The 21,349-nt window shown below is 36.4% G+C and overlaps 1 protein-coding gene across 5 annotated transcripts in view; it reads right to left on the bottom strand.

Moving 5' to 3' along the window:
• Positions 1-19,873, bottom strand: part of LOC127069704 (potassium voltage-gated channel protein Shaker) — a 136,102-nt gene extending 116,229 nt beyond the window's left edge. Inside the window, exons 1-3 of one of the 5 annotated variants that reach the window (XM_051007048.1) lie at positions 19,806-19,873; positions 16,520-16,765; positions 11,921-12,982 (exon numbers count right to left, since the gene is read on the bottom strand). In XM_051007048.1, coding sequence (XP_050863005.1) covers positions 11,921-12,090 — 170 coding nt within the window. In that variant the 5' untranslated portion in view covers positions 12,091-12,982; positions 16,520-16,765; positions 19,806-19,873. Of the gene's footprint in view, positions 1-11,920; positions 12,983-16,519; positions 16,766-17,824; positions 18,073-19,305 lie in introns of those variants that run through there. The other 4 variants (XM_051007047.1, XM_051007046.1, XM_051007045.1 and 1 more) reach the window with 4 other exon arrangements.
• Positions 19,874-21,349: the final 1,476 nt, after the last annotated feature.

Below are 21,349 nucleotides of genomic sequence, written 5' to 3'. Positions count from 1 at the left end.
TCGTAATCGAAATCGACTCCATTATTCGCTACGGAAGCGGAGAATGTCCAAATTGTTGAAAATCGACCGAGGTGAAACGTTTGGAAAAGCGTCGTCTCTCCGATTCTAATTGGGATCAATTGTTCATAGTTGAACGATCGATTAAACGCAAGTTTCGCCGTACTACCATTGTAAAGAATGACGACACGAGGAAGCATTCAATTTAATGACAAATCTAACGCACTCGCTCGCGCACGCACGCACGCACGCACGAGCGCGCGTTCATGCATATTCAAATATATATATATATGTAAAGCTACGTATACAAATATGATAATTAACTATTCTCGTGCATAAATGCAGTAACTTCTAAATGAAATTATAGCGTTTAAATCTTCGTGTGTATACATATACATACATATATATACATATAACTTATAATTACCCATAATCTTGACAAACTTCTTTAAATTAAATCTTTTCTTTTTTTTTTCGTTCTATCATCTTTGCAAAATCTTTGAATAAACACAAAATAGAAAATAAATAATTCATGGGCTCAATTACGCGATGCAATTTGATAGAATTGAATTCTTTTGGAAAAAAAAAAAAGTAAAAAATAAAAACAGAAAGGAAAAAGGAAAATTTAAGCTGAAGATTTTCATTCGATATTTTATTTCATGTCATCGGATTCAATGATAACGCATATACTCTAGCAAGGAGAAGTTTAATGCTGACAGGGCGCACGTGCAAGTATCGTTCTTTAGTGGCACGAGTGCATTGTTGCAAGTGCAAGCAACACCGTGTGCGTGGTATTGATCGTTTCAATAGAATGCTTGTTACTGACTCACACGCCCGGCCATGGTCCTCCGTTTATTTCGTACTCTATCATATTAACTCTTGTAAATTATGAAAAATAATAATAATAATAATATTAATAATAAATAAAAAAATTCTAAAAAAAAAGAAATTAACAAAAAATAATCAAACACGACTGAAACGTTGTCCTATTATATCCGATTCTAAACCTTCCAAATTGTCGAAACAAATATTAAATAAATAAATGAACAAACGAATACAATTCAAGCATCGTCTCATTATGTTCAATCCGAGATAAAATTATAGATATACTTTTGATATAAAATAATTACAAAAATTCTCCAAATAATGAGTAATATCGCAAAGTAATTCATACAAAAATCTGTATTCGTCAAATCTATATTGATCAAATTAAATAATAAACTTTTTTTAAGGATTGTTTTGGATCTGTCGATTTTTAGTCTTTTATTGAAAAAAAAAAAAAATCGATACTCTTCCTATCGCTCGGTATACATAGAAAGGGTGGCTCTAGACCCACCCCATTGATTGTACACTCTCATCGTCGTCAAATCGTTAACTCGGTTCGTATGTAGCTGGTGACGTAGCAAAAAATCGTATCGACACGCGAACCGATTTCGAGCCTCTGACATCCGGCGAATTGTCGAGCTACAAAGCCGGAAAAGCGAGCAACACGCACGGTCGAAAGCATTTAAAGGCTAAACGCTTTCTACGTCCACAGGAAAATTAGTTTTTATCTTGATGGTTGCCAACCATCGTAGTCGTCGCCCGTTCACTCGATTTAAACGACGCTTCGCTTAAATACGATTAGGATATTTCATTGGATACTATCACGGACTTTCTTCCTACGACCTGTCATTTTCTCTCTCTCTCTCTCTCTCTCTTTTTTTTTTTATTATTCTTCTCCATTACGAAATTGTCTATAAAAACGATTTCGATTATGAATGAAAAGGGACAATTAATGACGATTAAGATAAAATCGTTTGTAAGATAAATCTGAAAAAAATGAGATACAAATAACAATCTCGAAATAACAATTCTAAAAAAAAAAAAAAAACATTTAAAAGCCGAGTACTCGATCATCGTACTTGTTAAGATGATCTATAAAAATACGCTTGATCCGTTGACAAAAAAATTTGTGAAAAATCATGGGATGATAACAGAACGAGCATGGAAGGATCTAAAAAGGATCATTGGCTTTCAACGAAGAGACAAAGTCCAAGTCCTATGCAACTTCTGCTTTCTCGTAGAAAAGAATAAAAAAAAAAGAAAGAAAGAAAGAGAAGGAGAGAAGGAAAAAAGAAAGAAAAAAAAAAGAAAGAAAGATAAAAACAAAGAAAAAAAAAGAATAAAGAGAAGGTTATGGAGTAAAGAATCTTTAGAAAGCCGACTAGAAGTAGGACAAACTACTTTAAGGTAGATTGATCCTGCCGCCTTTCTTTTTCCCATTTTCTATCTCTTTTTCTTCCCATATGCTTCTTCCTTCTCCATGATCGAACGTAGTTTATAGCTTGCCTACTTGTAAGTCACGGAATTGCGATCACGTACGCTCGGGATAATGGATCGAAAATTCCACGAATTCTGCATACGATGTAAACTATCGGTTATCGAAAAGACTCGAACGGGCACCATCGAAACTTTCTTCCCTACCTTTTTTCCCCCAGATACGTGATCTTTATGAGAGACATTTTACTTTGGCCTAATCCATTCGATCTTATCGTGACGTTTAATCAATGCACGAGGAGAGATAAGATTCTGTATACTGATTGAATTTTGATCAGCTGATCTCGTGCTGATCGCAAATTCGAAAGAAACTTGTATTATGTATTTCGATGTATCTGAACGTATCTATGTATATAATATTTCGATTAAATTCGTTGTTTCTCCGATTGTAAATAATATGATTATTAATATATTATAAAAACGAAATATTTATATTAAGGAAAACGTTGTAAAAATAAGTTCTGTTATTATTACTATCATATCATTGTTGATACATGTACTCTATCGAACTTCAAAAGACTCTCTGCTCGATTTTGATTGTCGGAATGTTCAGAATGCATGCGAACGAAGATTGCACGCAACGATACTACGCTCCAGCTTTTAGAACTATTATAATGAGGATGACTGAAAGTTTATAATAACTACCCAGCCTTCCTCGAGTATCTCACGCTGTTGAGTTCTTTTGTAAATCTTGAACGAGTTATCGTTTATATTTAAAGTCTATTATTACGGGTATAATAACTACATAACTAACATTTCAGTCTATAAAGATCGTGTATAATAAACTTATTAATTACAAGTACCGCTATATAAATATCTGCACGACAACTTTTCATCTCTGACGTTAAATAAAATAAAAAAAGAAAAGATAATCTTTTTAAATCCCATCTGTTTTTCTTATAGATTAATAAAACCAAAATATTATTCAAATGAAACTTGTCAACCTGTAATTTTTCTTTCTCTTTTTTTTTTTTTTTCCTTAACAAATTACAATTCCTTCTCTTTTCTAAAAAAGAAAGAAAGAAGGGTAGGAAGAAATAGAAAACAGAAAATCGAAAGTAAGTAACACGTAAGCGTATCTGCCCTTTAAATTGATTCAGTAATCTTCATTGATCGATCTTGAACTCAAACTAGATTCAAGACCGAAATAGAACACGATGCGTTCCCCATTACAACGAAACAATATCTATTTCTTATTTCCTTAATCTCCCAATCAATTCGACGAACCGTTGCTCCAACCGCACTTTCGATTACATCGACCGCCAATAATTTTGTATACCTATATATAATATATATATATATGTGTGTGCGTGTGTGTATGCGTGTGTATATAGTATTTAGATACACATATATACGTAGTAATACCTATGTACATAGATATATATGTACACTCGTGTCCTGAAAATCGAAAGAATTAGACCGAGTTTCTATCGATTCGCTGGTCTACGTAAAAAAGAGAAAGTTTAAATAATTCTTATAAATTAATACGAGTAAAACTAAATTAACGATATAATAAATCTATATGCGGTGTATGCTGTAATAATATATATGTTTAAGATTATGAAAACTTATAATTACGTGTGTATTATGATTATGAAAAATTATGATTAAGTGCGTATTAAGATTATGAAAAATTATGATTATATGCGTATTAAGAATATAAAAATGTGTGTAATCGAACCTTCTCTTCAGGAACGTCTGTCTCCAACAACTGCCTTTATACGACTGAAGATTATCAAGGACTTTCCAAGATCAATGACGCGTGTACGTACTCTGTTTAGAAAAATAAACGTTTGAAACAGATTCCTAGAAGTCTCTAAGTCTCTTTCCTTCAGCAAAACAAAGTAAAACAAAAACCACAACAACCGAAAATGTAAATAATGTCGTTACGCATTGCTCTTACTATTATTTACATTTGCGAACATTAATCTTATGCCTATGGTAATTGAACAATGAAATACAACGTACATTCATCGGTCAAAGTCAACATGATGAGTCATAATAACATAATATGTATGTGCGTATCATTTCTCTAATTCCAAGAATGCAATTTAAAATTCATGTTATGTAAATGTTAATGCCGTGGTACATTCGATAATTACGTATATATATTTATATTTATATATTTATATCTTTTTGTACCAGTATATTACAATACTTTTATATAGGTATATTGTTCTATGCCATACTTCTCGCACAATATCAAATAGCATATTATACTATATTATACTCATGTATAAGGATTATATAATAATATACTAAGTATACTATACTCGATATAATATAATTCTTACTGATATAACTAAAAACTTTTACAAAAATGATAATAAAATCTTTCCAAACGCGACAAAAAAACTCAACGCTCAACTCGATTTAATAAAAGATTTATTTTGTTAAAGAAACAAAAAAGTAAAGAATAAAAATGTCGAGTATTATCCTTGGTAATAACACGTCGATTAAAAGATCGTAATATTACGAGGATTAGAAGGACGATGAACGAAGGAAAAAAAGAAAGAAGGAACGCGTAAACGATGGGAAAAATTGTCTATCCGATCGATCATAAACTAACGCGAATATGCATGGCCGTTTGTCTGACCGCTGACGCGGAAATGTAATTAATTTCCCGATGATTCGCGCAAACCACGAGTTACTAGAAACGAAAAGAGTGATTGAGAAGGGGAAAGAGAAAGAGAGAGAGAGAGAGCATCGGAACGCTGTCTCGATGCTGACCATTCTCGACGTGTATAACTCTGTTATTAATTTGCTACGGTAGTTAGCTACGATGCTATCGAAATGGCTGTAACAATCGGTATGTGAGATACATGACGATGGAGAGACGTAAAAAAAAAGAATAAGAAGAAAAAAGAGAGAAAGAGAAGAGACAGAGAGAGAGAGAGAGGGAGAGGGAGAAGGAGAGGGAGAAAAGAGTAGTAGAGTGGATCGTAAACATGAGAGAGAGAGAGAGAGAGAGAGAGGAGAGAGGGAAGTACCAATGAGAAAGGGATGAAAGGGTGAAAGGGAGAAGGGAAACGTAGAGAATAATGCCAGCTAGCCAGCCGGCAGCCAATTCGCGACAGGAAATTGACAGAAACTAGAAAATCGCGTTTGTCGATCGCCATTCGAAGATGATAGAAGAACATATGTATGCGTGTACACGTATATGTGTACATTTCTATACATATTATACGTAGATAGGTATATACATATGTATATCGTACATACGTTTAAGTTCTCCTCTGACAACACACGTATCTATCTACGTTACTAATATATACTTGAAATCATCGCACCGATCGATCGAAGAACAATTGTACTAATTATAGCGTTTCAAATAACTCGAGCAAATCGTGCTTAATTATTCCCTTATTAACTATGCTTTCTCATTCGTTATGTTTATAGGACGTTTCGTGACGAATCCTTATATCATATCAGACTTGTTTCTCTATTAAATCTATCGATCGTTTCCTAAATCCTAAAGTAGATGTATCTAGGTTTAGATAGAATTAAAGAATTGTAATTTTATGTAGATTGAATTTAATTAAATTTCTGATATACAGGTCCAGATCAACTTTATTTGATCGATAATTTTTCTTGAATTTTCTTCCTAAATCTCCAGATGATTAGGATACGATGATGAATATTCTAAATTATTTCACGTGTATACGTGTCTAATATTCTTTTATTTCCTTTTCCTCCATCCAACTAAATTCACCAGACTTTCTTGTAACTCTTCAAATTCATTTTACGTTCCATTAAGTACCCAACCAAGCGATCTTTTAAATCCGTGTAATTAAAAGAATAAAATTATGCAATTAATGGAGTGCCGTCGTTTCAAGAAAGAGCCGAGTTCTCGACGATAAATGAACTCTGTTCTGGAACGACGCCATATTCATTGACATTAAGAAAAAGAATTGGTTTCTACAATCTCGTTGATTGTATTACGTGTCTCTTGCTCTCTAAAGTAATACAAAAAAAATTCAGATATCTAGTCTTTCTTCGTTTCATTCAATCAAAAATATCCATTTAAAAATTCTCAATTTACTGTCAATCTTAAACTGGATTTGTATCATTCGATATTACATCTTTTCTTTTTTTTTTTATATCTACCTTTTAAAATATAATAAGATTGATATATAAAATGCTAAAATAAATTCATTCTCTTCCGATAGAACGAAATAATTATTTATTTAATCATTGAATTAACAAGTACTATATATCTTAAAAATTGTTAAAAATAAAATATGTATATATATATAAATATAGACAGAGAAGAGAGAAAAATAGAAAGAGAGAGTGACAGAAATAGATATGTGTATATATATATACACACGGAAGCAATGGATCCCTCAAAGCAGTCATCCATAGACACGTGAATTCTATGACGTATGAAATCGAAGGGTCCAAAAGGTAGTGTTATCAAGAAGATCGAATCGATCATATTCCTCGAGGAAATGATGGAGGAATCGCGAATAATAGAGGGATGTGCCTTCCCTCTTTCTGCATGACCGAAGAAATATCGATATTTATTACCTCCGTAGTACGGGAAACAGGAGGATTGATCCTACCTTTATTCCGAAAATTTAACTCTTCGTATCGACATGTTCGATTGCTAAAACGAAGGGTGTGAACTATGTTTCCTCAAAAATCATGAGCTTCAATAAAAGAAAAAAGAAAAACAATCAAATCATGTTTAATATTTTTACACACTTGCGCGCGTGCGTATTGAAAATTGTATTGTTTCTAATCAAAGTAAATCCTAATGTAAAAATTATTTCTCGTTATACATATAATGAGAATTGTTTTGTACTTTTATCTAAAAAAAAAAAGAATTATGAATATATTAATTTATATAAAACTACGTGTGTTAATCGTATACTAATTTGATTTGTTCGCTTGCCAAATAACAATATTCAGCTATCGTACTCTATAGTCTATTAAAACGATTAAAAATTCTCTTTTATCGTTTAATATCGTTTATTACATTTATCAAATTTTTCTGCCTCAGATAAGAACGATTTCGAAGTGGACGTCCACATGAAAACGAGTTTACGAGATCAAAGTGCAATCCCGTGTAATTTTCTAAATCAAAGAGATATCCGACTTCTGTTATCGTATTACGTTACTCACGACGAAGTAGAGGAAAAAAATGAAGGAGTTAACATTAACGTTCGCTCAGCTATATTTAAGTGTGAGTAATAGTCCCTATAAAAAAAAAAAAAGAGAAAAGAAAAGAAAAGAAAAGAAAAGAAAAGAAAAAACAAACCATAATGAAATGTATCGTTCAATCCCGTAAGAAAATTAACTTCGAATCAAGTTAAGTTTAACAATATCGAACGTATCTGTGTAAAAAAAAAAAAAAAAAATCACAAACTCAAAAAGAGAAACAGAAGAAATGAACGGAACATCCATCTTTTTATTTCCAAACTAACAACAATAATCAAGCTGGCTAGAGACCGAGCTGAAGAAAATATAGCGAACGTGAAGTAGAACTGCCACTGGAGCTAGAGATTCAACTGAGTCGAAGGGTAAGCTCGAGAAAAAAAAAGATAGAGAGAGAAAAGAAGATAGAATAAATCTACGAGAAGAAAATAAGGAAGAGTGACGATTTAGGGGAACGACGTGGTCCCGAAAGTTTCTTCCGAATGGATAAGGTAAGAAAAAGTTAGTAGCGAAAGACAACTCGTTCCTTCCATCTTACATGGTCTTTTGAAGTAACACGATTCCTCGTTTGTTCTTCTCGCTATCTATCCAAACCCTTGAATGAGAGTCAAGTCGTTTCAATCACGAAACGCTCTCTGCCAGTTGAACGAGTGCACTTTCGCTTGGTGGATGGATGATGATGCTGAGAGAAGAGTGTGTTCCTAGCGGCTTCAAAAGTGGCGGAGCGAGTGGTATCACTACCACAATAACACGAACTCATTGTTAACCGACCATCATATACGAGAGAAACAAAAAGAGAGAAAGAGAGAGAGAGAGAGAGAGTATATGTAGCGAAAGGGTTGAAGACAAAGAGGAAGATGAGACGACCCAAATACGAGGCGTCGAAGCTACCTGAATCGAGTCACGAGAGAGAGAAAGAGAAAGAGAAAAAGAGAAAGAAAAAGAGAGAAGATTCTCCATCGACGATATTGTTGGTACTCACACGAATACCCTAGATCACCGTACCACCACAACAAAACAATCGCGAATAAGTATCCTACGTCGTTAACGAGCTCGAAACAATGCTCATTGTGAACGATAATTAGTTTGTCGGTGGCTGGCACCGCCCTTTGTCACCCTTCTTCCCCCAAAGATTAAACCTAACCCTTGTCTTAGTCTCCTCTCGTTTGAAGGTGACATCTTCGGTAAGAAACGTGTTCCTGATTAAACCCTTTATATCGATTGTTACACGGCCAAAAGAAACTTGTTATCGTTAACACTTTCATCTCTATTATTAGGTTTATGTTATTTTTGGACTCGTCTCTTCCGAGAGATCATTTTGCGCGGAACTTTGTATTATTATTTTGTTCCTTTTCTTTTCCTTTTTCTTTTTCCTTTTGTTTTTTTTTTTTGTTTAGCTTTAGCTTCGAAAAGATTCGTTTCAATCGCTACGAAAATGTTTCGTTTGTTTTTTAAAACTTGTCACACGGTCTCTCCATATTCATTTTTTTTTTTTTTTTTTTTTTTATTAAATTGTTGAGAGAGAGAAAGAGAGAAAATTTCAAAAGTGTAAAAGCAAAGGCGTAGCGATCGATTAATGGTCGTGCTTAGTCGTCCGGCCATGCACGCTCACGATGAAACTTTGCTATGTAATATATATTCTCTCTTTAGATATATATACTTGCTACTTCTAGAGACCTTAATAACATAACGTGACATAATATCACAATTTTCGCTCGCTCACAATTACTTAACACGCTAAGTATGTAACAAAGTATATGTATATCACATGTGTTATTTTGCTACACTACCTATATCACTATACGTACACTAGAAAAAAGTGTGAATTATTCATTAGAAAATCGACGAGAGGGTGTATGTGTATATCTCTGTGTGTGTGTGTGTGGTACTTTTTCTTTTTTTTTCTTTTTCTTTTTTTTAATTTCGGCACGTTCCTTATCGTCGTCGGGAATAAATTATTAAAATAATCTTAATTATTTATTACACTGATTTTATGAATCGCTCTTATCAACAAAAAAAAAAAGAAAAGAGAGAGAAAAAAAACAAATTCAATGGCAAGAACTGGTCGAAGTAAAAATTTGTGAAAGCCAATTGGACCAAACGAAATCGGAGAAACCGATCTGTTGGGTGGAAATAAAACGGATGTTGTAATTACATGTAATTTATCGCGTTAACACGGCATACTGCATAAAGTCCGTACTGTAAAAGGATAACCCGGCCTGCTCGGACTGAAAATAGAGAGGGATAGAAAAACTGTACGCTCAAATCCCCGTTATGACCCCACGAGAATATTTACTACCGGTGTGTGAGTATTATTTATTTTTCTTCTAAAAAACGAAAAGAAAAAGAAAAAAAAGAGAGTGGGTAAAAAAAACACTAAATACGTTCGCCATTAAGTTAAAACTGTCGGGACAAGAATATTCTCCATTAGAAAAATATCAAAAATATAATTGTAATAACAATTGTTATCGTACTAAATAATAATAATAATAATAATAATAACGTAACAAACTATCTCATTCAAAATCGATCCAAGCGAATAAAAGATCGAAATATTAATATGCAATAATCGAAAGATTTTAATATTGGCTTGAATCGATAAAAATATTCAAACCATCGTCCAGTTGATGGATAATTATCACAATTTTTATTCTATCTACTATACTCGAATATATTATACGTGCAAACTTTTTGAATCATTTGAACGACACTTGGATTATCTAAAATCGACTAACTAACCACAAGTAGAATATATATATATATCGATATTCTAAATATATCGACTAGATATTAATCTAAGATTCAAAAGAAAAAAAAAAAGGAAACGAATAAGAAATAATAAAAGAAACGTAGAGCCTTATAAAGAAGAAATAATCACGTAGAGAGAAATCAGCTCTGCAATTGTCTACAAAAAAAAAACCCAAAAATAAACTAACTACATATTATATGTATCTATATATAAATATATGTATATACGTATATATTCTTTTATATATGTATATATACATATACATGTGTATGAAAGTAACGTTCAACAACGAGTAAGAAATCGCGTGCGAGATAAAAAAAAAAGATAGGGATACCTCTGAGATCGTGTAAGAGAGACCGAAGTTAAAGTACTTTCGAATGAAAATACGTGCTCCGGTGTTCGACGCGTCACCAAGAAGAAGCACCATCGTTTTCGGAAGTGCGATGCTGCCACGCGAGGCAATAGGTCTTCGTTCCGAATGGAAGAGGGTCATTGTCATGACTAAAGCAGAGATTTGTCAGCCAAGCTCGTCTCGTTGTAAGCTCGTGCGTCGTGTGTCCCAACCATACTGGGCTGTGGACGATAATAGGACTCTAGAACGGCATTTGCGAGTTAAGACTCGATGATCGATGCCCGTACTTAAAAACTTGAAAAAATATTTTCGATTAAACCTTTTGACGTGTCTTCCATTTCGTTCCAACCGTAATAGGAGAAGAGAAAATAGAGAAAAGAATATATATATATATAATATATATAATATTTCTTTTCGTTTCATCCCTTTCATGATAGATACAGGAATAATATTTCAAAAAATATTTTCGTATATATATATATATATATAGAAATATAATGAAAATGTTTCTCTAATGTTATCAATTTTATCCCAAATATTTGGAGCACCCTATACGCGTGTACAAATAGTTGATAATATTTCTTTTAGAAAATAGAAACAGTCGCAAAATGACGTATCAAATTCGAGAGATACATAATATCGAATAATCTCCTTTGAAAAAAAACCTCCCGCGAATGATCTCGAGGATCTATCCCGAATGTCACTGGCAACGCTTAACGTTTTATAAGTGTAAAACTACGTTAAAAAGGTATATAGCTACGTACGTAATGCGGAAGCCAAGGGAAATTGCTTTCGCGATCGTTAATATTATGCACGCTTCGCGATGCAGCAGAGCCGAAAAACTGTATGACTCGTTGTATAGAAGGGCCAGTTATACACATATATACGTATATCTGTATATATGTATGTACGAACTATTTTACATAACAACAAGGTATACCACGAGGATTTTATACCTTGGTCGTCGCTTTAATCGGTGATGTTAATTTCAACGTCGGACTTTCAGAACGGAAAGAACGAGCTGTATCTCGCCTATGCGATAAGATACCTCTGCTTTAATTAAAGATAAAACAAAAAGAAAGAAGATAAAAAAAAAAGAAAAACAGCCACCAAGTCTCTGACCTATTCCCTTGAAAAGAAAATCCTTCCACCGTCTTTGAATCGTTCAAATCGAAGCGTTGAAAGATTTCGCATACGCGTTATATCGCGTAATCTCGACGTATATCGAGAGTAATATAAAAAAAAAATACTGTAATAATATGTAATACTCTGGTAGAGCTATAGCCGATAAGACATATAGCCGAATAGATAAGAGTAATAAAAGAAACGTTGCAAAAACTCACTGATTGAGGGTACGATCGTTGCTTCCGGTGGTAGCTGAACCTTGGGCCCCGGACGCAGCGGCGGCAACTGAACCCGAATCGTGATGTCTCCTTTCCTTGTGGACGATGCCCATCAACTTCATCCACGGATTGTTCGCCGCATGGGCGCCAATGCCGCCGCTCTGCCACATTGCGCTCGCCAGCCTCGCTCCGAACGTAGGAGCCCTTCTTGGGCTCCAAGAACCAAGGAGGAAAGACGAGTCTCAATATAATATCAGCGTCGACGATTGCAGCGACGCTGCTTTTAAGGGCCGCTAGCTTGCCCGGCCCTGGATAGGTGCGAGGTGCCCTGCACGGCCCCGTTGCCTCCAGAGCCAGGCCCTCGAGCACCTCCACCATCTAATCCTCCTTGATATCTTCACAGCCTTTTAAGGCCCAGCGAATCACTCCTTTTAATCACTTTCAAAACCCCGAGACACTTTTGATGCAATTAAACTTCACTATTTTATATTCTATCACGCACAACGAAACCTCGATCTATTCCCCCCTTTTATTATTATTGCTCGTTCCCTCTTTTGCGTTGTTATTAATATTATTACTATTATTATTATTATTATTTTTCTTTTTCTCGATTTTTTCTCTCGATCTTCGACCACGATCTACACAAACACGCACCAAGAGTTTCTTCGAATTCTCCTCCTTCTGCACATCTCACCTCCTTTTATCCCTCGGCCTGCTATTTTCTCTGCTGCTACTGTTATTGCTTCTGCTGCTGCTGCTGCAACTGCTGCTGCTACTGCTGCTGCTGCTTCTTCTTCTTCTTCTTCTTCTTCTTTCAGAAAGTTCGCTCCTCGACGACCTTCTTCTCTTCCTTCTTTTACGCCACCTCTCGTCCTCTTCTTCTTCCTCTTCCTCTTTCTCCTCCTCTTCCTCTTCCTCCTCCTCCTCCTCCTCCTTTTCCTTCTCTTCCTCTTCCTCCTCCCCCTCCTCCTCCTCCTCCTCCTCCTCCTCCTCTAGCTTCCTCGAAGCTTTCTCTCTCCGGTACGCCGTCGTCTCGATTTACGTCACCTGCGTTCCTCTGCTCTTTCAAAGAAATAATCCCGATGCTCCGAGATACGATTTTAATGCTCTTTGTTGTCTTCTTTCTCTCACACATACGCTCATGCATACACACGCTCATATACACAACACATATACACACACAACGTACATACAGCAGCAACCACATACACGCACACGTTCTCTCTTTCTCTCAGCCCTTTCCTCTCGACCTTCGACTTCCCTTCTTCTCCTCAACGACCCTTTTTCCCTTTGACGACAGATTTCTCTGCTTCGAGGACGCGGCAAACGTGAATGCGATCGCCTGGCTCCTTCCAAGCGCGGAACAATCATCGAAGCGTCGACCTTACCGAGTTTCTACGCGTACTGACCTCGATCGATCGCGCTGCAGACCGAGTACTATGTTTATTTACTAAGTACAAGCTTTTTAAAGTGTTTCCACGAACGAATTTGCTATGCATGTTTTTTTGGAACTAACTGATAATGCTTCTTGTATTTCTTTTTTTCTTTCTATCTTTTTCTCTTTACTACCGCGTTGTTACTAGGTTCCGCACGTCTATGCAAGGTCATTACTTTGTAATACCTCGATGTAACAAGAAGGTTTCGTTTTGATGTAATATATGTATATAAAAAAAAATCAAATTCGTGTTGGATTCAATACTGAGAAGAATAAATTAGATTGGAAAAGAGTCAGAGTTATATCGGATATCGATGTTAAAAAGTGTTAAATATGTAGATATATATATATATATTCTTTTTTTTTCTCAAAAAAATTCTTTTTCTAAAATTTCGAGAATGTTATTATTTTAGAACGAACGCTTATCGTTTACCTACACCAGCGTGCATACGATCATTGGTTTATATCTCCCTCGTTTGCATTTTATCGGAATTCGTAACAAGAAAGAAAGAGAAAGAGAGACAGATAAAGAGAAAGAGAAAGAGAGATAAAGACAGGAACAGAGAGAAAAAGAAAATGCAATTTTTTTCCGCAATCGTATCGCACGGAACTTTATCCGAAACGCACGATGGCGTTGCACGCGGCGATAATCGTTAGCGGTATAATAAAGATCTTAACGAAGCCGTACGGGGAATAATTTGTTACAACCTGTGGCTTTTCGTTCCGATTCAATTACACGCAGCATAATAATAAAAATTGTGCGATCCGCTTAGGCTAAATTAAAAAAAAAAAAAAAAAACAGAAAAAAAACGCATATCGTAATCTTTCGAAATAGTTGACGCATTTTTCTCGTTATCATTGAAAAAGAAGAAGAAGAAGAAGAGAAGAAGAAAGAAAAGGAAGAAAAAAAAGCCGTGCAATACGAAACGATTTTTATCATCGAAAATGTTTCATCGCGACAAACGAGAATCTTCTTTAACAAACTCGATATTAATTTCGTTTCCTCGTTACATTATTCGTTATCGCGATGTTTTCTGAATTAAGCACGTTCACCCCACGAACTCCGAGTTATCACGATGGCCTTTAAAACGAACCAATTTTTGCATAAATCGATATTTTCCATACGACTTCTTATTAATATAAAATTTTATTCGGAACGATACTGCACTCTTTACTTATCGTTCGTCAAAATCATTGATGATTGTTTTTCAAACGAGGAATTTAATATATCTACGTACGTACGCGTGTAGATCGTATGCGATACATAGAAAATGGCGATATTTTAATAACCGAAAATAAAAAGAAAAAAAAAAAGGAGAAAAGAAAAAGAGAAAAAACTGAAATTTAATTTTACTTCGCGTTAAATATAAAATTTAAAAAAAAAAAGTATGGAACGATGCGAAAGCTCTAACAAAAAGGTTTACGGTTCGATCGCAATACCGATTATTATTATTATTATTACTATTATTATTATTACTGTTATTTATTGTCCGACTATACGATGACACCGATCGCAAAGCGGAAAGTTGAATTTCGAAGATGGCAGCCTTCGTAAATTGACCAGCTTCGAAATTATTAGATCGACCGTAAAGTTATCCCCGTTTATAGTGCGAGGTTCACACGATCTATATATAACTAAACTCGCGCGCTCGTGTCGAACGACGCAAAGAACCGCGAACGTCGAGCTTGTGTGTTATCGATTTATCTTGAAAATCTCTGTTAAATTGACACGATATAATATCCGGTAGTTCTTGTTAAGAACAAGTACGTAGGTGTATGTACCTGTGTATTAAATAAATATTTACTAACACGTATCCGCAATACAAATCTCTGTCACAAATATCTATCGAGAAAAAGAAATTTTCAAGGGAATACATCATGGCTGGAAATAAATCGAAAAAAAAAAAGAGAGAAGAAACAAAAGATTCTTCTGCAAGCGATTTATTAAAAAAAATAAAATAAAATAAAATAAAATAAAGAAAGTAAAGAAAGTAAAGAAAGAAAAACGAGACTCGGTCGAACTAAATGGAAAAGTTGAGCCAAGCTTTCGCTGGATCGTTTCATTAAATGTGCAAGACCTTATCCCGAAAAGGAGTCGACGCGAGGAATCCGTCGACGGAACAGAACCGCACGAAATTAATCCGTTTCACTACGGCATTAAAAATAGCTCTGGGTCGACGTAAATCGATCTTTGTCGAAGAGAAACGCACCGAGAGAAGATGAAGAAGGTGTTTTCGAAAATTCAATCCTACCGAGTCGATAAAAACGATTTCTACGTTACTTTCTAAAAGAAAAATTTTTTAATTATGAAAATTCCAGAAATATCATAAGCATTTCATCTTCTTCTTCTTCTTCTTCTTCTTTCTCTTCTTCTCTTTCTTTTCTCTTTTTTTTTTTTCTTATATAACGAAACGTATATAAGGTAATTTCTCTATTAAATCTAGAACAAAATGAGTTTAGCATAGTAACAAGAGCTAATAAGATGAAACGCGTTCCATTACAGTTGCAAACGGTATCTCGTACGGTTTCTTATGATTAATGACGCGAAAAGTATTGCACATACGTTTTAACGTAAGCACCTACTGGAAACACAAGTTCTCGTTTTCAAGTCGTATCCTTATTTGGGTAGAGAGAAGGATTATCGTGATTGACGAGTATGAAATTACCTCGATGACACATACTCGTTAACGCTTTGTCAAGCAATACGATACGTTAAATCGCAAAAGAGGAAAAATAAAAATGAATTATGAAACAGGAGTAACTGGAAAATCTACGATCCCTTCCGAGCCTCTTATTCGTGCAAAAACTTTGCCACGTCCTCATAATTTTGCAGATTTAGTAATAAGCGATAAACGAATCGATTAATCATACCGAAATTGTTCATCCCCCATTTTTCGTGAAATTAATCTCTTCTGTAATTTTTAAGCGTGGTGTAGAGATAAAAGGAAAGGGAAAAAAAAGAAAAAGAAAAAAAGAACAATCCACGAATTCGTCTAATCATCTCGATTTTCTAACTCATTTAATATTTCGAAAATGTCCAACTCGATGTCTCTTTGATATCTCGAAAATGCTGAACTAAATATCTCTTTGATATCTCAATCATCCCTTTCTCTCTCTCTCTCTCTCTCTCTCTCTCTCTCTCTCTCTCTCTCTCTCTCTCTTACCTCTTAACTTCAGTAGATCAATGCACTCGTTGAAGCGAACTTTCACCGGCCATGCATGACGTGGCAGGGGAGGAGGATATAAAACAGGTAAGTAGATACGCACTGCACTCTCCTTCCTTTTCCTCTTTTTTTCCTTTCCTTTTACTCCTTTCTCAGTCACGAAGAAGAAGAACCACCGACAGTCCAGGATTCCCAAAGAGATCCTTTTTTTTCAAACCGGCACGATAACGACGTTCTCGTATAATACTAAGCACGAAAAATGACAAAGTTTTTGCAAAGGAAAATCACGTAAATTTTCGATTGCCAAGCAACCACCCCTCTTCCATATCTAATATCTTTCTCCCTCTTTCTTCATAAATTCGAATAAACTCGGAACAAAAGGATTTATCTTCTTTTGTTCCTTGGTGTGATTAAGGAAGATGGTAATAGAGAGAAAGAGAAAGAAACAAGAAAAAAGAAAAAAGAAAAAAGAAGAAGAAGAAAAAGAAAAAGAAGAAGAAGAAACGATAGAAACAAGGAAGACACGCAGGCAGGCAGGCAAGCAAGCTCAAGCACGCAGAGAAAACGCGTTTACATTCACTAAAACCTCGGCTATCGTCCCACTGACACACTTTGTCTCGCATTCATACCAACCACCCCTTTCCCTGATCCTCTTCGACCTCTTTGAACCAAGGAAAAATCACGATCGAATGATGAACAGCGACGAAATCCGAATAAGGGATTCTTGAATTTTAATAAATCGATCTAGACAGATGAATAGATCGATGGATAAATGGATAGACAGATGAATGGGTAGATAGACGAATAGATGGATAGACAGATACGTTAAGAGATTTTGACGTTTCTAATCAAGTGACCACAACTCTGATGATCTTATCGAGAGGGTGAGAGAAGCCGCGTGTTTGGCAACGCTCGATCCAAACGCTACAGGTCGCTTTCTAACGGTTCATCCACGGAATAACGATGTGAGATTCGGATTACAAAGGGAAGAAAGAGATAGAGAGATGGCGAGAAGAGAGATAAAGAGGGATGAGAAAAAAAAATAATGGCAGATGATCCCACGTGTTTTCGTGGGGAGAAAGGAAAAGAGAGAGAGAGAGAGAGAGAGAGAGAAAGAGAGAAAAGCGAACCGATTCTTCTTTACGATAGATCGACGTCGTTAATTTCTCGTATGCTCGTTCTCCTCGAGAAGAAGAGAAAGAAAAATAAAAAGAAGAAGAAGAAGAGGATTGACGAGTAAACAAAGCGAAAGAATATCCTAGCGATACGATAGGACACTGAACAAAATGAAGATAAGGGACGAACTTATTCGCAAAAAAGGTACACCATGGCGAGTCGTCAAAGACGGACACGTCGTAGTCATCGTTGCAAGGTATCAACGACCTTGGCTGAGTTCTTCTTAGGTTGTTGGTGCAGAAGAAAGGATGCGTTTGAGTCGCAGGACATTAGTCCTGGTGCACGAACACGGAAAATAAGGAACGAAGACGAGATGACACTGAACACACACCGTTTCTCTCTTTGGTAATATTACGATACATATGTATATGTGGATCCTATATATATATATACATATATATAAATACACATATACATATATATATATATATATACACAATCCATCCACTTTTTCCTTCTCAATTTTCTTTTCCCGGACCGCGAAGTTTCGTGAAACGTTTCGAGGAGAGAAGGACGCGACGCGAAGGATTCCGCAGGACGTTCTTGGTCAAGCAGGAGCGTCGAACCTGGACGTACCCATCGCTGACACCACGGCACGATGTCGGCCAATGGGATCGCGCGATCTCAGCCGCATTGGCGGTGCGTGAGAGAGATCGCGGGGTAAGAGAGGCAACACACGACGCCGCACGCCGTCTGCACCACCGAATGCACCCACCCACCTTTACCTCACCCCTTCAGAGCTATATTCCCCTCTTTCACCATCCACCACCTCCACCTCCACCTCCACCTCCACCTCCTCCTCCACCTTCTCCTTCTCCTTCTACACCTCTCTTCTTTCTCCTCTTCCTCCTCCTCCTCCTCCTCCTCCTCCTCCTCTTCTTCTTCTTCTTCTTCTCCCTCCTCACGAAAAAAAGGTCCGTCACCTGCACACCGATCCTCTGCAATTATTTCTAATCACCGATTCCAACTTATTTACTTCTTTTTTCTTATTCTTCTTCTTCTTCTTCTTTTTCTTCTTCTTCTTCTTCTTCTTCTTCTTCGGAGAAACAAACTCGATGACTTTAGGTAGAAGAGAAGAAAGAAAGAAAGAGAGAAAGAGAGAAAGAAAGGAAGGAAGGAAGAAGGAAAAAAGAAAGAAAGAAAGAAAGAAGCCCCGTTGTCTAGGCTCGTTTCGACTTTCGGAAGATTCGATCGTATTCGACCGGTCCTCGAGGTCAACGCGGCCTAACCGTAAGCACGCGTTTTTTCACTGACTACTACGAAGAGGGGGAGGAGAGTGACAGAGAGAGAAAGATAGTTAAAGATAGATAGATAAAGAGAGAATGAAAAAAAAGACAGAGAGAGAGAAATAAAGATAGAGAGAGAGAGAGAGGTGATCGTGATCTTTCATACGATTCATTCATTTCATACATTCACTTCTTTTCCAACTCTTTCTTATTCCCTCGTTAGATCCTTTCGAACTCGATGGACATGTTAAAAGTAAGAAGAAGAATGAAGAGAAAGAAGAAAAAGAAAAGATCGTGCGTGTGATGCGACGAGCGAACGAGCGAGCAAACGAGCGAGCGAGCGAGCGTGCATGCATGCCTTTGGGAGGACGCTGTGATGCCTACGAGTCCTCGGTCACGATTGTCGTCGTCGTTGTTCCTGTGGTTCTCTGCTTGTTTCTGTTGCCGGTTGTTACTAATTTCGTCGTCTGGGTCGTCGTAGTATTAATAGTAATAGTAGTAGTAGTAGTAGTAGTAGTAGTAGTAGTAGTAATAGTAAAGAAGAATAATTGTCAGTGTGTCGACACCGATTATTTAATATGATCGAGCAGTGACAGTAGTAGAAGTATTAGTAGTAACAGTGATACAAGTAGAAGAAAAAGAAGAAGAAGAATAAGAAGAAGAAGAAGAAGAGGAAAAAGAAGAAGAAGAAAAAGTAATAATTGTTGTTGTTATTGTTGTTGTTGTAGTAGAAGTAGTAATAGTAATAGTAGCAGTGGTACAAGTAGAAAAAGAAATAGAAATAGTAGTAGTAATAGAAGAAGAAGAAGAAAAAGAAGAAGAAGAAGAAGAAGAAGAAGAAGAAGAAGAAGGGGGTCGGGTGTAATGGAAAAAGGCACCCCGACTGAAAGAAAAGCGGGCGGCCACGAGACTCCCGCGCGGAGCCCAACGTTTCGCCTCACTGCCGGGCTCACTGCAGGCTCTGACGCACCAAGCTTGCCTCCTCCACCACCTCCATGCCAACCTCATCCTCCTCTCTCTCTCTCTCTCTCTCTCTCTCTTTCTCCACCTCCAACCCCTGGCAATCTCCTCCCTTTTCCTCTTACCCTTCGTCTGTTACCATCTACCTGTGTATACACCACACTGTTCCCTCGGTTTGCCTCCTCCTCCTTCTCTTCTACTTCTACTACTACTATCCCCACTACTATCCCTTTCTCACCCCCTCTCTTTCTCTCTCTCTCTCTCTGTCACACGCCCACCCTTCTCCCCTTTGCTCTATCTCGGTGCTCGGTTTCGCGCGCGCATAGTCGCATATACTCGTTGGAAAGAGAGAGACAGACTGTTCGACACACCTGCGCCCTATCCACGAATCTTCTATCTTGCTCTAACCCTCTAACCTTCTCTCTCTCTCTCTCTCTCTCTCTCTTTCTCCCTTCCCTATCTCAAACCTCCCTCTACCTTACTCCCACCTTCTTCCAACCGTCACCTCCTCATCCTTCTTCCTCTCTGTCTCTCTCTCTCTCTCTCTCTGTCTCTCTTTCTTTCTGCCATACACCTCCACGCTGCTTCCACATCGTTGAATCCACGATATCCAGCTAAGTCTATCTATCTATATTTCTCTCCCTCTCTCGTCGAAACCGATCCCCAGCGCTAATAATTGAGCACCTTGCGGATCAGAGGCTCGGGGTGGAACTAGTCGAGAAAGTTGGGCTTATTTGCTTTGATAACTTAAATCATTATTTTTTTCGTATTATTTTTACTTTATTTTCCTTATGTCCCTTCGTTCGGGAGAAACGAAAATATCCGTGCTAATATGTCATTACGGTTCGGCTATAACTTTTAAGCATGTTTGATTGGCTACGTTAAAATGAAATTTATTAGGGAAGATCGTTAGCCCTTTTTTCTCAAGGATCGATCGATCACGTTTCTCTAGCGGAACGCAAACCCTATATAAATTTATGTGATACTTTATCGAGCATATATCTTAAAAAGTCATTACGACATTGAGAAATCGATCGATTACTCTGCTAAAAAGTATTATCTCGTACAAAAACAAACGAGTATATATATATACTATATGCAAATTTTCTTATAACATATTGAACGATGAAGAAGAAGCCAACAAATATTGCCAAGTGAAATAAGTTTTGTATTTGTTCGCTTTTGAACGAAACAAAACTGCAATGTCCAATATTAAATATGCCAATGCATTCGCACGTTCTTTCTTTTTTTCTTTCTTTATTCTCTCTTTCTCTCGTCTATACAAAAGACAGTTTTTTTGGATACAATAGCGGATTTAATTAACATAGCAAAAATGTATAATAATTGCCACTTTTTATTATTTTTTCGAAACAAAGACCTTGTTGACCAAACTGTGAATTTGTTATATAATTAACAACGTTGCATGGTTTATTGTATTTGTAAGTATTTACGAAAAATACATGTGTTC

The sequence above is a fragment of the Vespula vulgaris genome, chromosome 16 (genome assembly GCF_905475345.1).
Source record: "Vespula vulgaris chromosome 16, iyVesVulg1.1, whole genome shotgun sequence".
Classification (NCBI taxonomy): Eukaryota; Metazoa; Arthropoda; class Insecta; order Hymenoptera; family Vespidae; genus Vespula; species Vespula vulgaris.
Note: the sequence above shows the minus strand (reverse complement) of the source record. Positions and strands in the feature narration are given on the sequence as shown.